Source organism: Sinocyclocheilus rhinocerous, unplaced genomic scaffold, assembly GCF_001515625.1.
Source record: "Sinocyclocheilus rhinocerous isolate Xijiao unplaced genomic scaffold, SAMN03320098_v1.1 scaffold1847, whole genome shotgun sequence".
Classification (NCBI taxonomy): Eukaryota; Metazoa; Chordata; class Actinopteri; order Cypriniformes; family Cyprinidae; genus Sinocyclocheilus; species Sinocyclocheilus rhinocerous.
Window position 1 is genome coordinate 272,745 of NW_015629541.1, and position 23,155 is coordinate 295,899.

General features: G+C 38.8%; 1 protein-coding gene across 3 annotated transcripts in view; it reads right to left on the reverse strand.

The window, feature by feature from the left end:
• Nucleotides 1-4,547: 4,547 nt before the first annotated feature.
• LOC107739204 (folliculin-interacting protein 1-like) overlaps nt 4,548-23,155 on the reverse strand; it is a 32,164-nt gene continuing 13,556 nt past the window's right edge. Inside the window, exons 7-17 of one of the 3 annotated variants that reach the window (XM_016551225.1) lie at nt 22,399-22,482; nt 21,979-22,050; nt 18,997-19,132; nt 17,578-17,779; nt 17,390-17,475; nt 12,544-12,690; nt 12,279-12,448; nt 9,710-9,921; nt 7,808-8,964; nt 6,608-6,773; nt 4,548-4,871 (exon numbers count right to left, since the gene is read on the reverse strand). In XM_016551225.1, the coding sequence (XP_016406711.1) occupies nt 4,638-4,871; nt 6,608-6,773; nt 7,808-8,964; nt 9,710-9,921; nt 12,279-12,448; nt 12,544-12,690; nt 17,390-17,475; nt 17,578-17,779; nt 18,997-19,132; nt 21,979-22,050; nt 22,399-22,482 (2,666 nt within the window). In that variant the 3' untranslated portion in view covers nt 4,548-4,637. Of the gene's footprint in view, nt 4,872-6,607; nt 6,774-7,807; nt 9,177-9,709; nt 9,922-12,278; nt 12,449-12,543; nt 12,691-17,389; nt 17,476-17,577; nt 17,780-18,996; nt 19,133-21,978; nt 22,051-22,398; nt 22,483-23,155 lie in introns of all 3 variants that reach the window. The other 2 variants (XM_016551226.1, XM_016551227.1) reach the window with 2 other exon arrangements.

The window sequence follows — 23,155 nt, forward strand, 5'->3', positions numbered from 1 at the left end:
GGCCGTCGCCATCTTGGCAGCGTGTCACCGCGCGTCACTCCCGGATAATCGAAAATGGTCAAAGAGGTGGGAGCTGGTTGCTGAAACCACACCCACCTAGCTCGACGCCGGTGCAGCGGCAATCCACCTGTCACTCAAGTGGCCACGCCCTTAATTATGCAGAACTTTAAGGCTTAATATAATTTAAACGGATGAGTTATAAAAAAATTCACCCCCCTCACAGTTGTCATGAAGGGCAAAATTAGCTATATAGACCAAAATCAGTTTTTTGTACCAGACTGTAAACATACTTTTTTCTGCTGTAAAGTTGGGCATTTTAACATGGGGAGTCTATGGGACTGACTCCCTTTTGGAGCCAGCCTCTAGCGGCCAGTCGATGAATTGGCTTCACGAGAGAGACCGGAAGGTTGCCGCTTGGTGCGTACTAAACTATGGTGACACAAAACCAGTGCATACTGAACTACAATGATCACTAAGAAACCAGTGCATACTAAACTACACTGATAGCGGAGCGATGTGAAACCAGGGGGGGGATTTCATAAAGCAGGTTTTAGAAACTTACTCTGGTAAGTTCACGGATAAGATAACCTCAACTTTCAGTTCCAAAAACTGAGCTAACGTTCAGGTTATGCAAGTAGCCACATATTACACACAATGTTATATAATACAGTCAGATCATTTATAATTTTAAAGCTTCTATAACGCAATGTTTATTTCACTTTAGCCACTTATTTAACCACAAAGAGAAGTGTGGAAGAATGTTGTACACTTCATGCACTCAGTCACAGCTTTCTTTGCAGCTTTCGTAAAGACTACAAAATGACATGATGAAATCCATACTCTAGACGTTAGAGCACATAGTGTGTAGTGCATCATTTATGTGAGTTAACTGTGGGTTACCGATAATAGGTTGTCTGAACTGACTCCTCAGAGGTGTTCTGGAATCAGCACAGCCCAAGGGTTGTGCATCATATACTATATATTTACTAATATAAAGCAGTAGTTATTGTGTATATGTATGATTGTCTAGTGTTTCTTACTATATTTATTAGTAAATAAAAGATAACAGGATGATTAGAAGTTGAGAAAGGAAAGGAAATGTGACCTTTACCAAGAGTTCACATGGCCAGTGTTCCCAATTTACTTATCTAATTTGATGTAATCTAGATTGTGTTTTTCCATTTTACGCACTGGTCTCACATGTTGACCTTGGGTATAAATGTCTTGAAATAGGACTATTAATCTGATATTTTCAATGTAATCTCACACTTTGAGACCCCTTCATGGATGAACCCACAGAGATGGACAGATAGATAAATAATAATAGCTGCTGCACAAAGTAACAACCAACAACATATAATTGTAATGCTGGCATATTTATTGCACAATATTCCCATAAAAACTGGGAAACAAAGATAAGGTCAAAAAGAGAGGCATTCTGTACAAATACACGAAGAAACTCTATGCAGTATATACAGCTAACATTTAGCAATGCATGCCAAGAAAATAAATTAAATGCTTTTTTGTATAAAGAAATAATTAGATATAAATACACATTCTGGAGAAGACAATTGGACATAGATTTTTTTTTTAAAATACAAAATGTTTCCCACTGAAGCAACTCATACATGTTTTAAACAGCTAAAATAACCTGTAACACCTCGCAAAGCCTGTTTTTTTTTTTTTTTTTTTTTTTTTTTTCTTAGATGGAACTATTTGATGTATGGTTTGACCCAAAGACAAAGCAAGTCAACCAATCATAAACATCTATGCAAGTCATTAACTGATTGAATGCTTGCTTTAAATCACTGCATGTTCATTTTTCATCCATTTCCCTCAGTTATTCCATCGGTAAACAATCTGTCTGCAAGCTAAGAAGAGACATGAAAAAGATTCAGCATTTCAATCCTGAAAACAAAAGATGATTGTTGAATGTCCCTGGATCAGTGTTAAAAAAGGGTCCAGCACAAATCCCAACGTAGTGATTGGTGACCATCGCATTTCTCTTGACCAAATTATTCCTTAAAACGCATCACACCGCATGTCGTGTCTAAAGGACTATTCAAATAGAAATACATCTCTTAATAATTTCCACAGGACAGGTAAACACTTCTGTTACGGCTAAAGTGACGCTGCCCAAAAAAATAATAAAAAATTTAATTCTCAGAGCTCATTTCTTGGGAAATCGTGCCATGGTTTCATCTTTATTGGGTGACTGAAAACCAAAAATGAAAACTTTACCTCAAATGTTTAATTTAGCATGTTATCCTGCTCCTGCAGAGTTTAGCTACAACCTGCCCGTCTCAAAATAAAAGTCCAAAGCCCTGCATGTTTTGATGTCCATGTGTGTAAAATGAGTTGCTGTAGCATGTGTATCAAAGATACATGGACGAAGTTATGCATTTTAACAGTATTGTTCAACAAAACCAAAGGATTACTTACTTTTGATACTTTATAGATCCAATTATCAGTTACGGATAATATCTAATTTAGGGATGCACGATATTAGATTTTAGTCTATATCCAATATGCCGTTATTTTTCAACTCATATTAGCTGATAGCCGATGCCGATATTTTTCCTTTTGTTTGGGAACAACACTAAGTCTCTCCTGTGCAGCGATTATAAACAAATTATTTTTAATCTTGGTTAGTTTTTAGCAAAAACTTACTTGTTAGAACTAAAACAATTTTTAAAAACTCTCTTTATAATAAGAGTACATTGAAAGCTTTGAAAATATCTATTAAAAACAAAATCAATCATAGCAATTTTTGGGGGGGGGGAGTGGTAACCAAAAACCTTTGTATTCTAATTTTATTACTTTTCAATTTCATGTAATTATTTTTAAACAAAAAATAATTCAAGATTTAAACATTCAGTGTTCTTTTTTGCAAGCGTACTTTGCAAAAATGTCACTGCTGATATTCTTTACAACTTAAAAGAACTTAAAAGTATGCAAAGCTTAATTATACAGTAACTTTAACAAATAAGCACAAGTCAACCTGCCATACCAATCAAGACCACAGGGAGACGCCAAAGAACTGCATATAAACTACTACACGGATCCATTCAGAATCACTAAACACACCAAAATACAAATGAAAACTAAAAAGATTGTGAATGTGTGGAAACTCAGCGATCTGAAGGCGGCTCGACGTCATCAGTGAACAGTTCCTGTCAGAAGATGCAATCGTGTCTGTGTTTGGAGCGTCTGATGCCCATATGTACATAAACACCACTGATCCTCACAAACTTCTCCAAAACACACTTCTTCGGCGAGCATCTGTTATAAAACACTCGCTGTACATTAATTTTGACAACTACATGAATATACAGAACTGTGTTCATGTAGAAATATGATGTGATGAGAGCGCACATGCACGACTGTTTGCGCATCAATAATATCGGCCACACTCGTGCCTAATGTACGACTCCTGTATGTCACTGTAATCATCTTTACCTAGATTACAATCCTCATCCATCTAAACTTGATTTTATGACATCAATTACAGCTTTTTTTATTCAGAAACACAACTATCTTAATGTTATTTGTCTATTTTATTTTCATTTTATTACATGTGGGTCTACAGCAACCCCTAAATAAATAAAAGACCTCACCGGACGGGCGTTAGGACGCAGGGGAGGCTGTTGACTCTATTGTGCTCATTCTGTACGATCATTCTCAAATGAAATGCGTCAATCCAAACAGTGAATCTAATCCGCATTCAGGCAAAAGTTCGCTTCAAGAATGAGCACACTGCTGACGTGATCTTATCGCTAGCACACCCTAATTATTCGCCTTATCGGCAAAGCATATCGGTATAATTTTCCATATCAAGCTGATGCTGAAGTTTACATTTTAAGCCTTTATCGGCCGATTCCGATAACATTCCGATAATATCGTGCATCCCTAATCTAATTACTTGATTAATCGTCAAAATAATCGATTACTTACAAAAATAATCAATAGCGAGAGCACTACAGACTGACGAGGAGCCGTTCTCTTATGTTCATCACAGTTAAGATCATTAGAATCATGAATCACATACACATAATTGGCTCATGATTATCAGTTTCACTGTCATTGTAAAATGTGTCAATGCTAGTGGTCGACCGATATATCGGCCGATATTTGGCATTTTTCAAATATCGGCATCGGCCGATAAGTTTTTCTGTTTGGCCGATGTGTTCGAAGCGGGACTTTTATTTTGACGGCGCGAGAACGGCAGCGCCTGAGCGCACACCGCTCACATTCTCCCTCTTGTTGTGTCATTTTCATTGCTTGCTGTATGTAAAATGAATGTTACCTTTGCTTTATTTGAAAAAAAAAAAACAAAAAAAAAAGATTCCCAATGCACACAAACTTCCCAGAGTACCGAGTGCCCTGTTGGTTACAGTGTTTACTCCCTTTTTAATTAGATTTTTTATTAAATATTTATTTATTTGTGAAAATGCTTTGTCTTCTAAAGTATAAGTATGTTTATTTCACACAATTATTTTCAAATTTCTTAAATATAAATTAAAATAAATAAAATTATATCGGCCACCCTGCTTTCCAAGATATCGGCATCGGCTGTCAAAAAACCCATATTGGTCGACCACTAGTCAATGCTTCCCAACAGACGTGCTGACGAGTAATCAAATAAAGCAGAAGAAACGTGAGAAAGTTGCACTCACGAAGTTTGGAGACAGGTTGAGTCGGTAGAGCTGGTAGGTGGACTGGAGCAGGTTGGACACGAGGTTGGACACGAGCACCTCTTTGCCCAGCTTGTCGGAGGGTCGTCTCTGGCTGCTGGCCACCTGCACGCTCCACTTATCGGTGTCTGCGATAATGCAGACGGCCTCCGCGATGGGCTCATCCAGCACAGGATGCTGCATAACAACAATACAGCTCGTTTCAGATTACAATCAAGCTTTTCACATTTGCTCATTTAGGACTCTCAGTGATGCTCAGGTGCCGTGGAAGGGATGTATTGGACTCTTTTTCACATGAGAGAGTCCGATGACATTCTAGCCTCTAAATATGGCTCGGCTCCTTTAACAGTAGTGTTTGGAGATCGTATGCAAGGCTGTAACTAACAATTATATTGATAACTGATTAATCTATAGACCAATTACCGGTTTGTAAACATTCAGGATGCGCGCGCATCATGGTTGCAGAAAACCCGGGAGAGATAGCCTTTACGGCTAGAGATTTATATTTCAAAATTCTGACTTTATTGTCGCAATTCCGAGATTATATCTCACAATTCTAATAAGGAAAAACAACTCGTCCTTCTCTCTTTTCCCCTTGGCTCTTCTGGCTTTTTCCCCTCAGATTTGACAAACTCACTATTATTGAGTTAAGTCAAGTTATAAAGTCCGAATTAGGAGATATAAACTTGCATTTGCGAGAAAAAAAAAGTCATAATTGTGAGATAAAGTAAATAAATGTTATGTAAAAATGTTAATAGTAAGGTTTAAATAATATTTCATGCTGTAACTGTAGGGCTAATACAATACGTCCCCTATGAACAGCATATGTGAATATTATGTAGACCTATTGTTTAAATCGAATTTATGCTTTAAAAGTAGAGTAATCATAGCAGTTTTCATCCATAGTATGTCCATTTAAACGCTGCGTTTAGCTTCAAATGACGACCGTATTCTATAAAAATTATTTGCATTCCGATCTTGACATCAAAAGGCACAAAAATATATTTTTTCTTTTATTCCATGGATTTTACCCATTTATCTCCACTTGTTCCCAGTGTTTTTCTGCAACCACTATGCGCGCGCAGCTGCAAGTGACGTAACTGTGACGTCTACTCGAAATTGGTCTATTGATTATTTATTAAATTAACCTATTTATTTGAATGGAAAAAAGATTTACTAAAAAACAAACGAATGTTAATCTATTATTTACAAATTGTTGTTCCCCATCCTGCCCAATGCTGTCCCCCAAATAATGTGCAATTGTGAAAACAAATACAGTAAACTTATCTATGTCGGCTATGCAGTAAATTTTGCCAAATAGGGTTAAAATATAAACATTACATTGTAAACCACAAACCAACTAATCGCATACCATGCATAAAGTACAAGTTAAATTAAAACAAAATCGAAAATCATAACTAAAGATCACGCAGATCAGTGTTATTTTAGTTTCATTCAGATACTTAGTAAAAACTGATTCAAAATGTTAATAAAAACTTTTATACTTTAAAGTTTCATTTTAATTTTAATTAAACTTTTAGTAATTTTGTTCTATTTTATTTCAATTTTAGTTTTAGTTACTTAGTACACCAAGATAAACTAAAAAATGAGAAATGATGTATTGGCCACTAGCTGAAATAAAACATTTTGTACATTTTATTTTAATTTAAATTTAAGTAATTTTTTTAAATGGTTTTAATTTTAGTTTCAGTTTTTGTAAACTAAAATAACCCTGGCACAGATGTGATTAGTTGATAATCAAATTTCTTGCCAATAATTGTCTTCATAGATGCTTATCGATCAGTTGTTGCAGCCCTAATCTTATGTAACCATACCTATCAGCAACAGTGATTGGATTCTTCACCAAGTGTCAGGCAGGTGCTCATTGATGACCTATTGGAGGTGGTGTTTACCTGCACAGCATGGGCCAGATCCGACACCAGGTTCTGCCTCAGTTTCTCATCATTGGGGGCTCCATGCAGAACAAAGTCTGGGACGTACGTAGGACAGTATCCTCCGAACAGCGACCTCCCAAAGTTGGCAATGCTCGGTTTAGAGTAGTTCTCCACCAGCTTCGCCCTAGCAAATAGATAACCTTGTTCATTATCAACATTTTTAATATACAGACTAGGGCTGGGTAATGTGGCCAAAAAATCATATTTTTGTATTTTTTGGCTGAATTGCGAAATACGGTATATATCTCGGTAATTTCTACGTTTTTTTTATTTGGATTAAATTTTTTTAAAATTTTTTTTACATCCTGCCCAATGTTGTCAAATGAAAATGTTTATATTAAAGGCTATGAAAACAAACATACTAACATTACAATATAAAAACAAAAATCATGAAAATCATTTTAAAGCAGAAGGTAAATTCAGTAAACTAAAAATGAAAATAAATAAAAACTAAAGCACAGACTAATTGCATTATATTTTGATTAACCCTTTACAACTGTCACTTTACAGATACTAATATCTTAAAATACACTTACTTGTAGGTTTAAAATTCTACATATGGCACATTAATTTTCCAACAACAAATATTTTAGCAAATGTATATTTTAGTCAGAATTATCGCTCCCCTATTCTATCGCGCTCGTTCACTGAAGTCTGTGAAGTTTAACAGAGACTCGCATGCAGAAAGCTCATCCACTCCTGACAGCAAAATGGAAATATTTCCATGACTTTCTAACATTTACAGATGGAGGATATACCTGTGAAATGTAAGTTATGCACTGAGGAAAACAGCACATCTCAAACACATTAAACAGTGCGAGTAGCCTGTCTGTCAGCAGCACATGAGTCTGTCAGAACCGCTTTAAACTACACGTGTTAACTATATCTTACCAGTTATTTAAAACTCTTAATATAAAGCATGTCTCGTGTTTAGGACACACTGGATTATGCACTTTCCCCACAGCAGCTCACTCTGTGTCCTATGCTATTTTTCAGATACGCTTGTATCAAATTACTGTATATCGATATAATCAGTATTCCATATCGTTTACAAAAAAATATATCATATATATCATACAAACTCGATATACCGCCCATCCCTAATACAGACACAAGCCAAACAAAACCGATGGTTCTGATAATCCTCTCCGCTCTTACCCAGGTAAAGGCACCTCGAGCTCATCCTGCCAGTCGGCCTGCTCGTCCCCGTAAAACGGCCCATCGGGCTCTTGCCTGGGCAGCTCCTGTCCAGCGTCCTCGCTCTCGCTGTCCCCCAGCGCGCTGTCCGAGCTCTCGTTGCGTGGGATCTCCCAGTCGTTCAGCGGGACTGATTTCTTTTTCTCCCCAACGGTGCCTTGTGAAGGGACACTCAGCGACATCTCGATCCCCTTGTCCTGCTCGGCAGAGCAGCAGGTTTTACAGCAGCCCGCGCTGATGTCTCCTGCGTCGCACTTACACCCGTCTTTGTCCAGCCGCTCGCAGGTCTGTCTGTGCGCCCTAACTTGGCAGCCTTGCAGGTTTGGGGCATCTTTTCCTATGCCTTTCATCCCCGTTTGTGCATTTGTTTGGTAGACATCACCAATAGTCCTCGTCTCCACTGGATTGTCATCACTGAAATACTCGTCAAACATGTCCACGCAGTCCCCTTGCGCTCTTGGACACCACTGAGACGTCTTTCTAGTCAAGGACGATACAAACGAGCCTGTTTTGCTGTCGTTGGTCTTGATTTGGTCCACTTGAAGTTTAGCCTCACCGTTACACTGCTTCTGCTGGTTGTCTTTGAGAAGCTTCTTGTGTTTCTTGATCTCCTCCTCCAGTTTTTGCTGTCGACTCTCCATGTCAGATTCAGGAGACATCGAGTCTCCGATGAGGAATGTGACTTTAGCGGAGGGTTCGTTCCCGGCGTTATCAAAGCTCTTGTCAGGGGGCTTCTTCTCTAGCAGGATATCTGATGGATGGAAGATCCTGATGGGCACGCCACCAGATTCCACCTCGGGCCGCACATCCCCTTGAACCTCGAGCGAGGCTCTTCTCTCGCACGGCGAGCTGGAGCCGACTTTGACCACGGTTTCCAGTCGAGTCTCGAGCTGTGGACTCCCCGCCTCTCTGCAAACGGGCACGTCTCTGACGAGGTCTGCCTCTGGTATGGCGGGATGCGGATGCTTGTGCTCGTCTGGGGCCTCTGTGTCCATGTACGTGCTGCTCTGTAAGCTGTTGTCATCAGAGGGGTAGCCGTCCTCTGCCTCGGCACCCGGAGACAGGTAGTCTTGGCTCGGCTTGTGCACGGGGACCAGCACGTAGTCAGACTCTTCCACCTCTCCACGGCGCAGCGACGTTGTGATGAGCGAGCCGGGTATCACGATGGCCTCGTCCACGGCACTCTCCAGCAGGTGCGTTTCCAGTAACTCTGAGCAGCGGATGAAGTAGGTCAGCACATAGAGAAGACGCTGCACCAGCTCCTGTCGTCTGCCAACCACCACCGTACGGGACAGACGCACAGGTGAGCCGATTGCCCCGTACAGGTCACCTGCAGCAATCAGGTTAACATTATTAACCAAAACAATTCACGCATATTTGCCAGGAAACAAATAAGCAGCTCTGAGTAGTAATTTAGTACTGCACTTCTGAAGCTACATAAGTTCATACATGTTTCCCCGAAGACAAAATAAGGAAAATTTACCCTGACCAGCCAATTCAAAAAGTTTACACCCTCCGGCTCTTAATGCATCGTGTTGCCTTCTTGAGCATCAGTAAATGTTTTGACCTTTCGTAATTGTTATGTATGAGTCCCTCAATTGTCCTCAGTTTGAAAAGATGGATCTCAAAATCAAACGGTCACTGTTGGAAAGCGGTCAAATATGCAGAAGATGCTGGAAAACCAAAGAATGTGCAGGAGCTGGAGGATTTTTCTGAAGAACAGCAGGCGATTGAACTGTTCAGGACAAACAAGGGACTCATGAACAACTATAACAAAACATAAAAACAGTCGTGGATCATCCAGGAAATGACACACAGTATTAAGATTTAAGGGTATGTAAACTCGTAGTCGGACTCTTCCACCTCTCCGCGGCGCAGCGACGTTGTGATGAGCGAGCCGGGTATCACGATGGCCTCGTCCACGGCACTCTCCAGCAGGTGCGTTTCCAGTAACTCTGAGCAGCGGATGAAGTAGGTCAGCACATAGAGAAGACGCTGCACCAGCTCCTGTCGTCGGCCAACCACCACCGTACGGGACAGACGCACAGGTGAGCCGATTGCCCCGTACAGGTCACCTGCAGCAATCAGGTTAACATTATTAACCAAAACAATTCACGCATATTTGCCAGGAAACAAATAAGCAGCTCTGAGTAGTAATTTAGTACTGCACTTCTGAAGCTACATAAGTTCATACATGTTTCCCCGAAGACAAAATAAGGAAAATTTACCCTGACCAGCCAATTCAAAAAGTTTACACCCTCCGGCTCTTAATGCATCGTGTTGCCTTCTTGAGCATCAGTAAATGTTTTGACCTTTCGTAATTGTTATGTACGAGTCCCTTAATTGTCCTCAGTTTGAAAAGATGGATCTCAAAATCATACGGTCACTGTTGGAAAGCGGTCAAATATGCAGAAGATGCTGGAAAACCAAAGAATGTGCAGGAGCTGGAGGATTTTTCTGAAGAACAGCAGGCGATTGAACTGTTCAGGACAAACAAGGGACTCATGAACAACTATAACAAAACATAAAAACAGTCGTGGATCATCCAGGAAATGACACACAGTATTAAGATTTAAGGGTATGTAAACTTTTGAACGGGGTCATTTTTATAAATTCAGTTATTATTTTATCTTGTGGAGTATATATAAACATCCATTATGTGAAATAGCTTATTCAGGACAGTACTAAATAAAAAATAACATGCCATTTTCATGATCCCTCTTATTTTGTTAAAATTATTAACATTTTGCATATTCTTCAAAGAGTATGTAAACTTATGAGCACAACTGTATATTTATAAAGAACAAAAGCATTCAAGCAGAGCAAATGGAAAAAATAAAGCAGTAAAATTATGCACTCCCCTAATTACATGTAATATGGATTACGTAATCAGATTCCAAAAACCGAATACTGTAATTACATTACATTTTAAAATGCTCAGATTACAGTTACTTTTTTTATGGATTACATATTCATAAAATGGCAGTAAACTATTCAGAATTTACCGATTCTCTCTAATTTTTCGAACTGCAGTTCTTATAGTTTGAGAAACCCCAGTGTAATGCAATGTTTTATGCGCTTCATGTTCATGTTGTCACAATCTAGATATTCAGTTTTAGAGGTCAACTCAAAAAGTCAAGGCGATTCAAATTCAAAATGACAAAGTATAAGACCAGCAGTAGGCTATTAATGTTTAAATGTTTTGTAAAATCAAAGAAAATACCAGCAGACTTCAGCTTGTCACCATCATGCAAACATGAAATATCAAACATACAGTAGTAGTTCCTTACAGCTTTTTCATTCCACTGCTCTGCTTTTTTCATTGTTTTTTTCTATGTAAACGTGCGCTTGACCTTTTCTAAAAACGTGGTGCTTTTTTCCATTTCACTGAATCTTCTCTTAACTGTTAACACTGGCGTATTGTCAACGTGTCTAATTGTAACTTTGTTGATATTTTTAATTAAAACCACTATTGCATGGGTTAAAAAAAATAAAACAGTTGCAAACATGACATTTGAATTAGTTGATAAAAATGTTGCCCTATTTGCAGCAATGCAACAGTTGAAACATTTTTTGTTCCCCAAAGAATCTTTCAATGAACAGTTCTTAAAATAACCATTTTTATTAATGTAAAGAACATTTTATTATTCTTAACCTTTTCTGCTTGAGAAATGTCTTCATGTTTTTTTTATGTCCATACGGTGAAAGTCAATGGTCATCAACATTTCTCAAAATATCTTCTTTTAGGTTCCACAGAAGAAAGAACGGCATACATGTTTTGAATGACATGAGGTTGAGTAAATGATGACACGATTTTCATTTTTGGGTGAACTATTGCTTTAAAGGTTCTTCATGGAACCATATAGATGCCAATAAAGAACCTTTATTTTTTTTTTAAAGTGTAGTGAGCATCAATGCTCCCTGGTTTTTGTGGTGCATTGTGGGATTTTTAGTTAGCAGATGTTCCAGGAATCCACTAATCTGTTTCCAGATTAAGACGGAGCCCTGACTACTGAACTAAACTGTCCTGCCAAGTTTATTTCCAATCCGCTTCAACACACCTGCCTGTGATTTTCAAGCGATCCTGAGGACATTGATTAGCTGGTTCAAGTGTGTTTGATTCAGGTTAAAGCTAAACTCTTCAGGACAGCAGCTCTTGTTCAAATGCAATGTTTCCCAACCCTGTTCCTGGAAGCACACCAACACTACACACTTCCTAATCAATCACACCCGTCTTATCCGCTCATTAGTAGAGACTCCATGTCCTGAAATGGATGGGTCAGATAAGGAAATATCCAAAATGCGTAGTGTTGGGGTGCCTCCAGAAACAGCGTTGGGAAACCCTGCTCTAAAGCTCACTGTGCCAAGACATTTCCATCAACACTAGGTGGCGACATGCACACATTTTTGCACTCTTGCATGCGTCATTTACCAAGCTGTGCCCAGAGTGGGTTGTAGGGATGCGTTTTCGCCAGCATGTCCACACTCGGTGAGGAGTGCTTCTCCAGGAAGATCTTTAAGGGTGGTTGACCGTTGGGCATGACCGTGGGAACCCAGGCGAGATGGTTTGTGAGAACCGCAGTGAGAAGCGCTGGGAGGAATCTAAAGGCAAGAGACAAAGCAAGCAAAAACATGGTTACATTCACACTTATCAAGTGCGTTCAATGGCTTGAGGAGCATGTGCGACGTTACTCAACTGGTTCTTGGAGGCTTGCTCCATGAGCAGGGCCAGCTCCCTCATGAACTGGCCACAAAGCTGGTTCTTTTCAGGTGGACCGGACATCATGGTGAGCCAGACAGGCTCAGACACACGTGGCATGGTATACAGGTTGCAGATGGTCGTCCTATAGGGCGTCCGCACACATAAAGACAGAAGAGCTTTTGTCAAAAGCTGAAACAAAGAGCGCTTCAGTTGCACAGGGCTGCCCCAGCTGGGAAAGACCTTTGCAGCATATTTAACTTCTGCAAATGTCACGCAGCCCGGGAATATGGGCCACGGTCCAGAGCTAAACACCCAGATGTCACTTGAAATGATCAGGAAAGACTGCAGAGTCACGAGTAGGACTGTTCCTGCAAAACGAGTGCATTTCTCCACTTTATTACATGCAAAGCGAATCTCCGGATGCTAAGGAAGTCATCAGAGGAGCAGCTTTAACACTAACGGAGCACAGTAAGAAGATCTCCCACATGTTGTTTACCGTTACAAGCCATACTCGTGCCGATTAGGCACTGGGAAAGATGCAGATGTTAGCACAAACTCCCAAGTGTGTTGCAAACAACCTGACACTTGGAAGAAAACGACAATGTACTCCCTTCCCAAGCCGTACTACACTTCCCAGTACTGAAGTTAGTGCGTAGTGACCTATAAAAAGCCTCATGCAACAGCAGCTAACAGACAGGCAGAACTGTTTTAGCACTGGATTAGGTAAGAGTTATGAAGCTCTGAGGTCTTCTTTCATGAACCTAAACCTGAGGACTGACAAAGCATGATCAGGCCTGCGTGATTATTTAAGCAATACGGTATTAGAGGAATTCACAATATAACTTTAAGTGTTATAAAGCCTCACTCTATATTAAAAATATTAAAATGTTAATAAATGTCACTGGTACGCTACAAGATTTAACAGAATTATACAAGTTTAAAAAATAGTTAAGGATTCGTTTGTGTCACTATTCAAAAAGTTATGTATTGTTATACTGGTGCATCTACATTAAACGAATGTAAAAGAGCACTATATTAAATTTAGATTAAGTAATGCCTATTCTTACTGTATTTTACACCTAGATTAAATATGATCCCCCTGTCCTAACTAAAATGTGAACAGCTGATTGCTGATCGACCGATTTTCACAATAAGAACACCACACACTGATGTACAGCTTCATCTTTTCAGATCTCGGACTCCACAACAGTGGCGGAGCTAGAGTTTTATACATGGGGCGGCCAAGGCTAATTCAGGGGGTCCATAGACCATTAAAAAGCATGAATAAATCCTACGATTGCTGATTACTTCACATTACCCCACATTATCTTTCCTACCATAACTTCAAATGTTAGTCTATTGGACCTTATTTCTCTTATTTCTATTATCTGATTAACCAGCGGGTTGGAGCAAAAGATCGAACATTAACATTAACTTCTAACATTAATACAGTGAATTTTGTAAATGTTGTTCAGGAAACCTAAAACTTTAACTTACTTCAAACAGGGCTGCCAACTTTTGAGTTCAGCCTGGGGTGAGAATTATTTAGGAATAATTAATAAGCTTGCGATTAAGTACATGTTATTTTTTTCTCAATTTTTCTAAACTAATCTATACAGGGAGCCCTATTGTTAAGGTTAAAAGTAAAAGGTTAAAAGTAACAACTGATTTGTATACAAGTTCATATTAGACCATTTTTATAATAGCATTATGTCTATACATTTTTGTTAATTATAATAATAATAAAAAAAATAAATAAAAATAAAAGAGTAAAAATATAATAAATGTAATTTTTGCAAAATTCTCCTCTTTAGTGCACATTTTCCTCGCAAGTTTATGGACACTGAATTTCTGAGGTTATGTGAAAGTGTTCAAGCTGCTGTCTTTCCGCGGTTAAAACACTCATTGAGTGATTACATGACACTGTACATTCAGTAAGTTGTAGTGTATCTTTCAACACGCCCTCAGATGTTCATTCATGTTTATTTCATGTTAATTAGAATGCACTCCTGCTTCGCTTGAACTGAGGCAAAGCGGGAGCACACGTGAACCGTCACACCACTAAAGAGCTCCAAAACTCTATTTATCGTTTGAAATTCTTAATTAAACTAACAGAATTTGAATGCTGAGAGTTTGCTTCCTATTATCAAAAGTAACCTGCTCTGTCTTGTCTGTCAGCGGGTTGTCTGTGTCCTCCTTGCTCTGCGATGTTTTGCACTCCGTAAGAAAATGAACATGTGGCGTGAGAGTTAGCAGAGGCTGGAAGCTCCACCAGACGAGATGAAGCGCGATGCGGCACACCAGATGCGTTGCATCCTTGAGTTTGAGGCTAAAATAAATGCTTCCTTCAGTACGATTAAACAAAGAATATAAAATAGTAGCATATTAAATTTTGGGGTGGCCAATCAGATGTCAGGGGTGTCCAGTGCCACCCTGGATACCCCTCTGGCTCAGCCACTGCTTCACAACCGCGAGGATAAACGCCAAGGTGTATAATTAGCCCGCTGGAAGTGGGAAATCTGAAATATTTATTTGTCTGTTCACTTGCACATTATTGACTATTCTGGTCCGTCCTGACAGTGTGTGAGGTAGATAAGGTTTCTGTGGCACTAGGGTCAGGTTGCTCTGGCCGCGGCCCAACAAGCATATGACTTGGAAGTATGAGAGGGTGTATAGTGAATCGCCTCTGAAGCACTGACACAGACCGAGCTTATTTTACACAGACCAAGACTGAAGCACAAGCTAACAACACCCTTCTGCTCAGTTCCTACGCAAGACATTTTATGATCTGTTCGATTCGGTTATTAATTCTACTCCTTTTTAGAAGCATTATTATTAAACACTAACAAATTAACGGTCAGTTCAAAGCTTATACTAAAAATAATTAATTTAAAATGTAGATAAAACAACTAGATGTGCACATGGTATTTCCATTTCCATTTATTTATTAGTTGATGCTTTTATCCGAAGCAACCTACAAATGAGAAACTCCCACATATTGACGTTAACGGTTAATAAATTAAATGATTGCTACAATGAAAGAGTTTCATTTCTGTAGTTTTTGAATCATTTGCTCAAACTAACAGATCAATATTCGGATGGCGCTGTAGGGATACAATGTTTTACTCTCAGAAGAATCAGCCTACAAATATAGTTGGCGTCAATATAGCCTTGTTCAGACCGTCAGCTGGAATCCGATTTTTGTGCATATCCGATTGGAATCCCATCATATTTTGCCAGTGTGAATGGCCAAAAAATAAAAAAATAAAAATTTCACATGAAATCCTATTTTTTTCAAATCCGTTTCAAGCTACATCCTTACATGGTTTGAAATCCTATTCAAATCGCATTTCTTGAAATCCGTTTCAGTCTGACCGCTCAGATTGGATTTAGCGTAGCTTTTTAGCCCATGTCACTTTCTCACGCCAGGTAAAACGTAAACACGTCAGACATTGTTTGTAGAACACATGCTGAATGTCTTGGCAGAAACAAGGCTGTATTGTTGCGATGTGCAAGTCAAGTGGCCCGTCGCTAGCCCGACGTCCCGGGGCTATTGTGTTTTCCAGTCGGGCTACCAAAATGTATCATCACTCTGCCCGACAGGCTATCTTAAATGCAGATCTTCCGCGGGTACTTAAACTCCTAAAGCGAGTTGTATCAAACTTAAGGCCATAAAAAGTTTTAAATACGTTAAATGGTATAAGAAATATAATTTATAATTTATATGCTTGATGTATCCCTTTTCATAAAAAAGGTCTAAAGGCTGAAATGCTATTGTAAAAGATTTTTGTTTTTGTGAAAACCTGTATCTGAATTGTAAATCATGTAATTTTATGGCTCAATACTGTATGTTACCATAGACATTGTTCAACCCCACTCATACTGTGTTCATTTTACTTGTGCAGCTCTTAAAATGGGTCATAAATTGCCTTAAATTTATTTTTAAAAAATTCTGCAGATACCCTGTAAATAGTGAAATAAAATTCCTTCCTTCATATTTGTTGATATTTGTGTATTGAAAATATTTTTGATTGACATTTAAACTCCTATCTGATTTTCTATATTTTTTTTTAAAAAAAGGTCTTTTTTTATTTGGGCTAGTTAAATAAATTTTCAGGCTACCAAAATCTGAAGAGTACCTGCCCGAAGGGCTACCAAGGATTTTGAAATTTTGCGAGCCCTGCTATATACCGCTGGTTTACGCACCTCTTTGAGTTTTGAGACCGGCGAAGACGGCAACAGAATATATCTGTGCATTCCAACATGTTGCAAGTATTGCAAACTGTATTGCTGTTATTGTTGTTGTTTTTTTAACGTAGGCATACCAATGCAACATCATTGCCATAGAAACCAATGTAGAAAAAGCTAATTTAGATCGGGTTTCAATAGGATATGCATAAAAATCGGATTCGGACTGAGAGTCTGAACAAGGCTAGACAACAGGAAGCATGAAATCAGTGCTTCCTATTTAAAATGTAACACCTCTAATATGATTGGCAGGTTTTATTTCTTTGAATGCATTACGCTTCTTGTTGCCCTGAACATGATACGTGAGTTATCGTGTGAATCGTGTCAAAGGTCATCGTGCTCAGTGCAGCAGAAGGAAACTTCCAGCAACGCCTCCAAGAGCTGATCTCAGCACGAAGATTATATAATATAGCACTGCTAAGAAACTGCTTGAACACAAAGTTATCGCATGTGAAAGCGCTCTCAGATCAGCGTCGTGCATCTCATGTCACATGAGTGGTTTAAGTGTCCAGTAAACCTTGGCAGGACTTTTGGTGGATGCAAATAACAAAACACCTGGCGAGCAGCGTCCAGACATGTCACCACAAACTCACCTAAACTCATTGAGGCCATCCACCATGCGACTGTAAGCCAAAGCTCTCTGGCTGGCATCAGCTGACCTGCGGCTCAGTATCATAGCCTTCAAACAAACAGAGAGCCACAAACACACACACACCGTAAGACAGACGCAACAGATGGCGCAAGAAGACGGCAAACCACAAAGACGCAAATCATGTCTAACCTGCTCAATGGCACTTTTGAGTTTGTTCATGTGACTCTCAAACAGTGGAAAGTGAGAGAAGAAAAAGTCCTGGAACTTGGCGTTTTCTTCCTCGTTGGGCGAGAGCAGGAAGATGACACCGATAGCGATCTTCTTCTTCCTGGCAACGCCCAGACTCGGCCCACTGTTCTCATCAGACATGTTGAAGCTCTCCTCCACAGACCTGGAATGCAAACACACCACTGGATTAGACAGGGAAATGTAAGCAGAGCCCAATGCTGGGGTGTTGCTGTGTAGTTGCAAGTGAAGAGTCCCACACTGAAGTTTAACAGCACTAATGAGTCCTCACTACTGCTTGTCATTTCTGAATTTCTCTCTCACGTTTGCATGCGTTATGATGAAAGTGAAACCTGCTGTAAGTAGAAGTGGGTGATATACTGTAGGAACAGTAAAACAGTAGAAATGTGCCATGAAATTCTCGTTTCTATTGCGGTTACGCTCACTAGACATGATAGCGTACATTTATAAGCCATACCAATTTAAACATTCAAGCGATTTCAAACTATTTTAATGCAATGAGACATGAAAGAGAGCTACTCTGTACTCTCTGTCTGAGAGCGCACAGAAAGCAGCCGCTAACACAACATCTGAGTACTGAAATCTTTTTGAAATCTGACATTTTTTTGCTGGTGATCACACTTAAATGGCAAAAAACACAAAAATGTCAGATTGCTCATCACAGTCAGTTATGTCAGTTAAGTGAATGTAAACAGGTCGGAGATCAGTTTGTGTCATTAATGGTAATCAAACAATGAAAGACAGAGAAAAATCACTCACTGCTCTTGAGTGAATCTCTTGTAAAACTGTACATTTCATTTATACAGTGAGAACTATGCAGTGTTTTATTTTGACATTTTTTTCATTTCTATAGTATTTCTTATTTCTGATAGATCTGAAAAAACCTAAAGCATTTCTTTTTCTATTCTATCTGTTTTCTTTTTATTTATAAAATAAATAAAAAAACAACAAGAAAAAACCTTTGCTATGTGTACGGTGTTAAACTAACTGAGACTTGTTATAACACTTGCATATCATTGCTCTCTTGTTGATTTTGATTGCTTCCATTGTCCTCATTTGTAAGTCGCTTTGGATAAAAGCATCTGCTAAATGACTAAATGTAAATGTGTGTATATATTTATTTTTTTTTTCTCTCTTTTTTTTTTTGCCGTGATATCAAAATTGGTGTAATGAATCATGAAATTCCAATTGTATTTAATATTTTGCAGTGGTAACAACCTTATTTCAGGCAAATATAACTACTGTGACATATTATTGTTAATGTGAAGTCAAATTTCTCCTATATCGTCATTAAAACTTTCGGCCCTATCGCCCAACTCTAACTGTAAATGCAGCGTGTGCACCAGTGTGTTGCAATCGCACCATCGAGGGAAGACGCCGTTCTCCAAGCTGGTGGTCTGGCTGCGTAACCAGCGCCGCTGGTAGCTACTAGCACAGCTGCTGGTGAGAGAGGAGCCCGGCGATGGAAACGGGGTGATCAACAGGCTGCTTAAAGACGCTGTCAACAGAAGAGAGGAGCAGTGAGTCAGTGTGTTCACATGTCCATCATGCAAGAGCAAAACACTCACACATGGCAAAAATAAAGTACGCTCTGTTTATTTATTTTTTTTGCTACTGCTGCTTTAAAAAGAATAGTTCACCCAAAAATGGAAATTTGCTTCAGTTTGTTTCTTCATCAGATTTGGAGAAATGTAGCATTGCATCATTTGCTCACCAATGGATCCTCTGCAGTGAATGGGTGCCGTCAGAATCAGAGCACTTCCTCTGGTGAAAAAGTGCATCCCCTGTTGTCCTCTCACATCAAAATCCACCCATAAATTTATATAGAATTGTTTTGGACTATTTTGACTTGTAAGCGGTGCTTGATCTGTGCATATTTCTCTCCTGATTCAGACAAGATGACTTTTTCATTAGCAGAAACATTATTATGCATTATGGACTCGTATTTCAGCCAGAAAACAAGGGTTTAAAGTCAAAATGTCTTAATGGTTTGTTTCTTACAAACACGCAGCTTTTGGCTTCACAAGATGTTAACTGATGGACTGGAGTGGTGTGGATTATTGTGAGGTTTTTATCAGCTGTTTGGACTCTCATTCTGACGGTACCCATTCACTGCAGAGGATCCATTGGGGAGCAACTGATGCAATGCTACATTTCTCCAAAACTGATGAAGAAACAAACTCATCTACATCTTGGATGGCCTGAGGGTGAGGACATTTCAGGAAGTTTTCATTTTTGGGTGAACTTTTGTTTTAAGAAACACCCCATCACATGTGAACTGAGCACTGATAGCATTTAGGTTTTCAGGGTCACCCGAGAGGCCTCGAGAGAGTGATGTTCAGAACGAGGTGACACGCTTAAAGAGCTCAATGGAGATGAAACGTGTGTGTCGACCCTGAATTAGCCTCCTCATATACTAGTGCAGGCAGGCAACTTTGGGAACCGCTAAATATAAACGTCTGTGCATGTGATGCTGCATTAGCCAGAACAAGAGATCCCAGCTATGCTGCCCAGGCCATCAGGCACTTTCCATTGCACAAGCTTTTCCAGGTCTGCTTCATTTTCAGAAAGCTGCACATCTCAGTGGCACAGGGCAGATATTCCTGTGCTGTGAGCTTCAGGACGTCCTGACTTAAGTATCATTTATAATAAGGACATAACAGAAAGAATGACGGCTACATATGAAGTTGTTTGTAATCACAGACTAATTTAAAGATATTTCTGGGGTGGATTTCTAAGTCAGGTGCCAATCCTTTCATAGTTTTAAACCTTTAATAGTGTTCAATAAGAAAACATCTTGACACCAAGATCATGAGCATGCCATTCAGAAAAACCCTTCACATTAACACCAGATATTTCCACATCACTCACGACTAAAGCAGACCGATTCATAGAATCCAGTAATAAAAATTAAATCTACTGTATAATGTGGAATGTCAAAGAATTTGGATGAGTAAATCAAAAGTAGGGCCGCACACTTAATCAATGCCGAAATTGTCTCATGTCTGTGAATATGAAAGCAATAGTTCACCCAAAAATTTTAATTTTGTTATTTGCTCATCCTCATGTTGTTCCAAACCATGGTACTATTACATACTATGGAAGTCAATGGCTACCAGCAACTGTTTAGTTACCAACAGTCTTCAAAATATCTTCTTTCATATTAAACAGAAGAAAGAACCTCATACAGGTTTGGAATAACTTGAGGATGAATAAATTCATTTTTGGGTGAACTATCCAAAGCTCAGAAAGCCTGCTATGTAAATGTGAAGTCTACATGTTGTGCGTGTCTCAGTTTGCTCTACTACACACATACTGAAGCTCACATGATGCTAGTCTCACTATATGAGGACATGAACTTCCTCTCTAGAGCTGCTCTGAGAGTCACTTCACCAGCTTTTCACCAATTCATTTGAGAAAAATTATTATCAGAAACACACTTACTCACTTATTTTAAGGTCCAATTCTCACCATTAACATTAGCTATTAACTATGACTTTTGCCTCACTAAACTCCTAGGAGTCCTAATTTTATTTACGGTTAGTGAGGTGGTTGTTAAGTTTAGGTATGGGGTGGATTAAGGGATCTAAAATATGCTCATGCAGAATAAGACATTAATATGTGCTTTATAATTACTAATAAACAGCCAATGTGCTAGAAATATGCATGCTAATAAGCAACTAGTTAATAGTGAGAATTGGTCCCTAAACTAAAGTGTTACCAAGATCTTCACTAAAACCCGCCAAAATAAAAGTTTTGTTTAACTTAAAAAAATTATGACACACTATATATTTTACATGACAAATTATATTATTATTGTACAGTAAGATGTACTTCTCGAAGTAAAACATTAAAACTATGTAATATCACACATTTCTTTGTCCGTTTTAATTTAAACTGTAAACCTCTGTTGTGCAGCACTGTTTGCAAAAAAAGGAATTGTTAAATTTACATTTGATTACATTTAAGAGATTAATAAAACTGTTCCAAGTTTTATGCATTAAAATAATTACCACCGTTTTTGACAATAAAACTATTAAATCATAAAACACAAAATCCAGAAAAATTAAAACAGAATTTCTGAAAAGATAAAACATTTCATAGTGCACTATTAGTTAAAATTTTAATACATTGCTAAAGCTTTATGAATTCCATTATTAAAATTTTATTCAACTATTAAAATTGAATGCAAAAAAATTAAAATGGAGAAAACAGATTTCAAAGAGCCCTAAAAATATAAAATGTTCTTATTTGTAGCCTAGAAATAAACCTATCGCGTGCAGTAATTGTGTGTTTGAATGTAAATGTGTCCCATATGGCATCTGCATGTGTAAACAGACTCACCAGAGCGGGCGATGCCGCTGTCTCTCTCATCATACAGTCCTCGGCCTGGCATGTCCATGGGGTTACTGTGTCCTGAGAGGATGCAGAGAAAGTCAAGCAGGGACGATTTACAAGAGTTTGCTTATCTCTACCCACCACCCGTCCAGCCATCTTATCAACACTGTGATCTACCTACACATCAGCACAGACACATGCACACACAGCAGGCAGGAGAGGGCAAACCGGTGAATTATGGGGGATGGGGTAGAAAGAAACCCTGGGCTTGTCAAAGCTAGAGAGATCACACCAGAACAGATCGACCATTTACACGTCCTAAATGCTGTCACATAAAGCACAAGCAAACTCCTTAGATGAACATGCATAAAACACTAGTGCCACATGCACATACTCGTGCACACACACGCACACGCACACGCCAACCTGAAAAGAAAGAGGCGCTCTTGATGAGACGGAGAGGGCCTTGCTCTGAGAGCGCCCGCCGCGGGCTGCAGAGCTGAGAGAAACCTGTACGGTATCGCGATCAGGAGAGCAGGACGACAAATGAAGAGAAAGACACACATCCAACTGTTAGTTAAGTACAGGAAGAGACACAGAGACGCTCAAAAGTCTGGAATCATTGATATTTTTTTTGAAAGAAGACTCTTATGTTCAACCAAGGCTGCATTTATTTTATCAAAAATACAGTAAAACAGAAATGCACATATATTTTCAGCATCATTACTTCAGTCTTCGGTGTCACATGATCCTTCAGAATCATTCTAATATGCTGATTTGCTGCTCAAGAAACATTTCTGATTATTATCAATGTTGAAAACAGTTGTGCTACTTCATATTTCAAAAGTCTAGGGCAAGTAGGATTTTTTTTTTAAATCATCAAGGATGCATTAAATTGATCAAAAGTGACAGTAAAGGCATTTATAATGTTACAAAATATTTCTATTTCAAATAAATGCTATTCTTTTAAACTTTCTATTCATCAGAGAATTCTGAAAAATAAAGTGTATCACGATTTCTACCAGAATATGAAGCAGCACAAATGTTTTCAACATTGATAATAATCAGAAATGTTTCTTGAGCAGCAAATCAGCATATTAGAATGATTTCTGAAGATCATGTGACACTGAAGACTGGAGTAATGATGCTGAAAATTCAACTTTGATCACAGACATAAATAGCA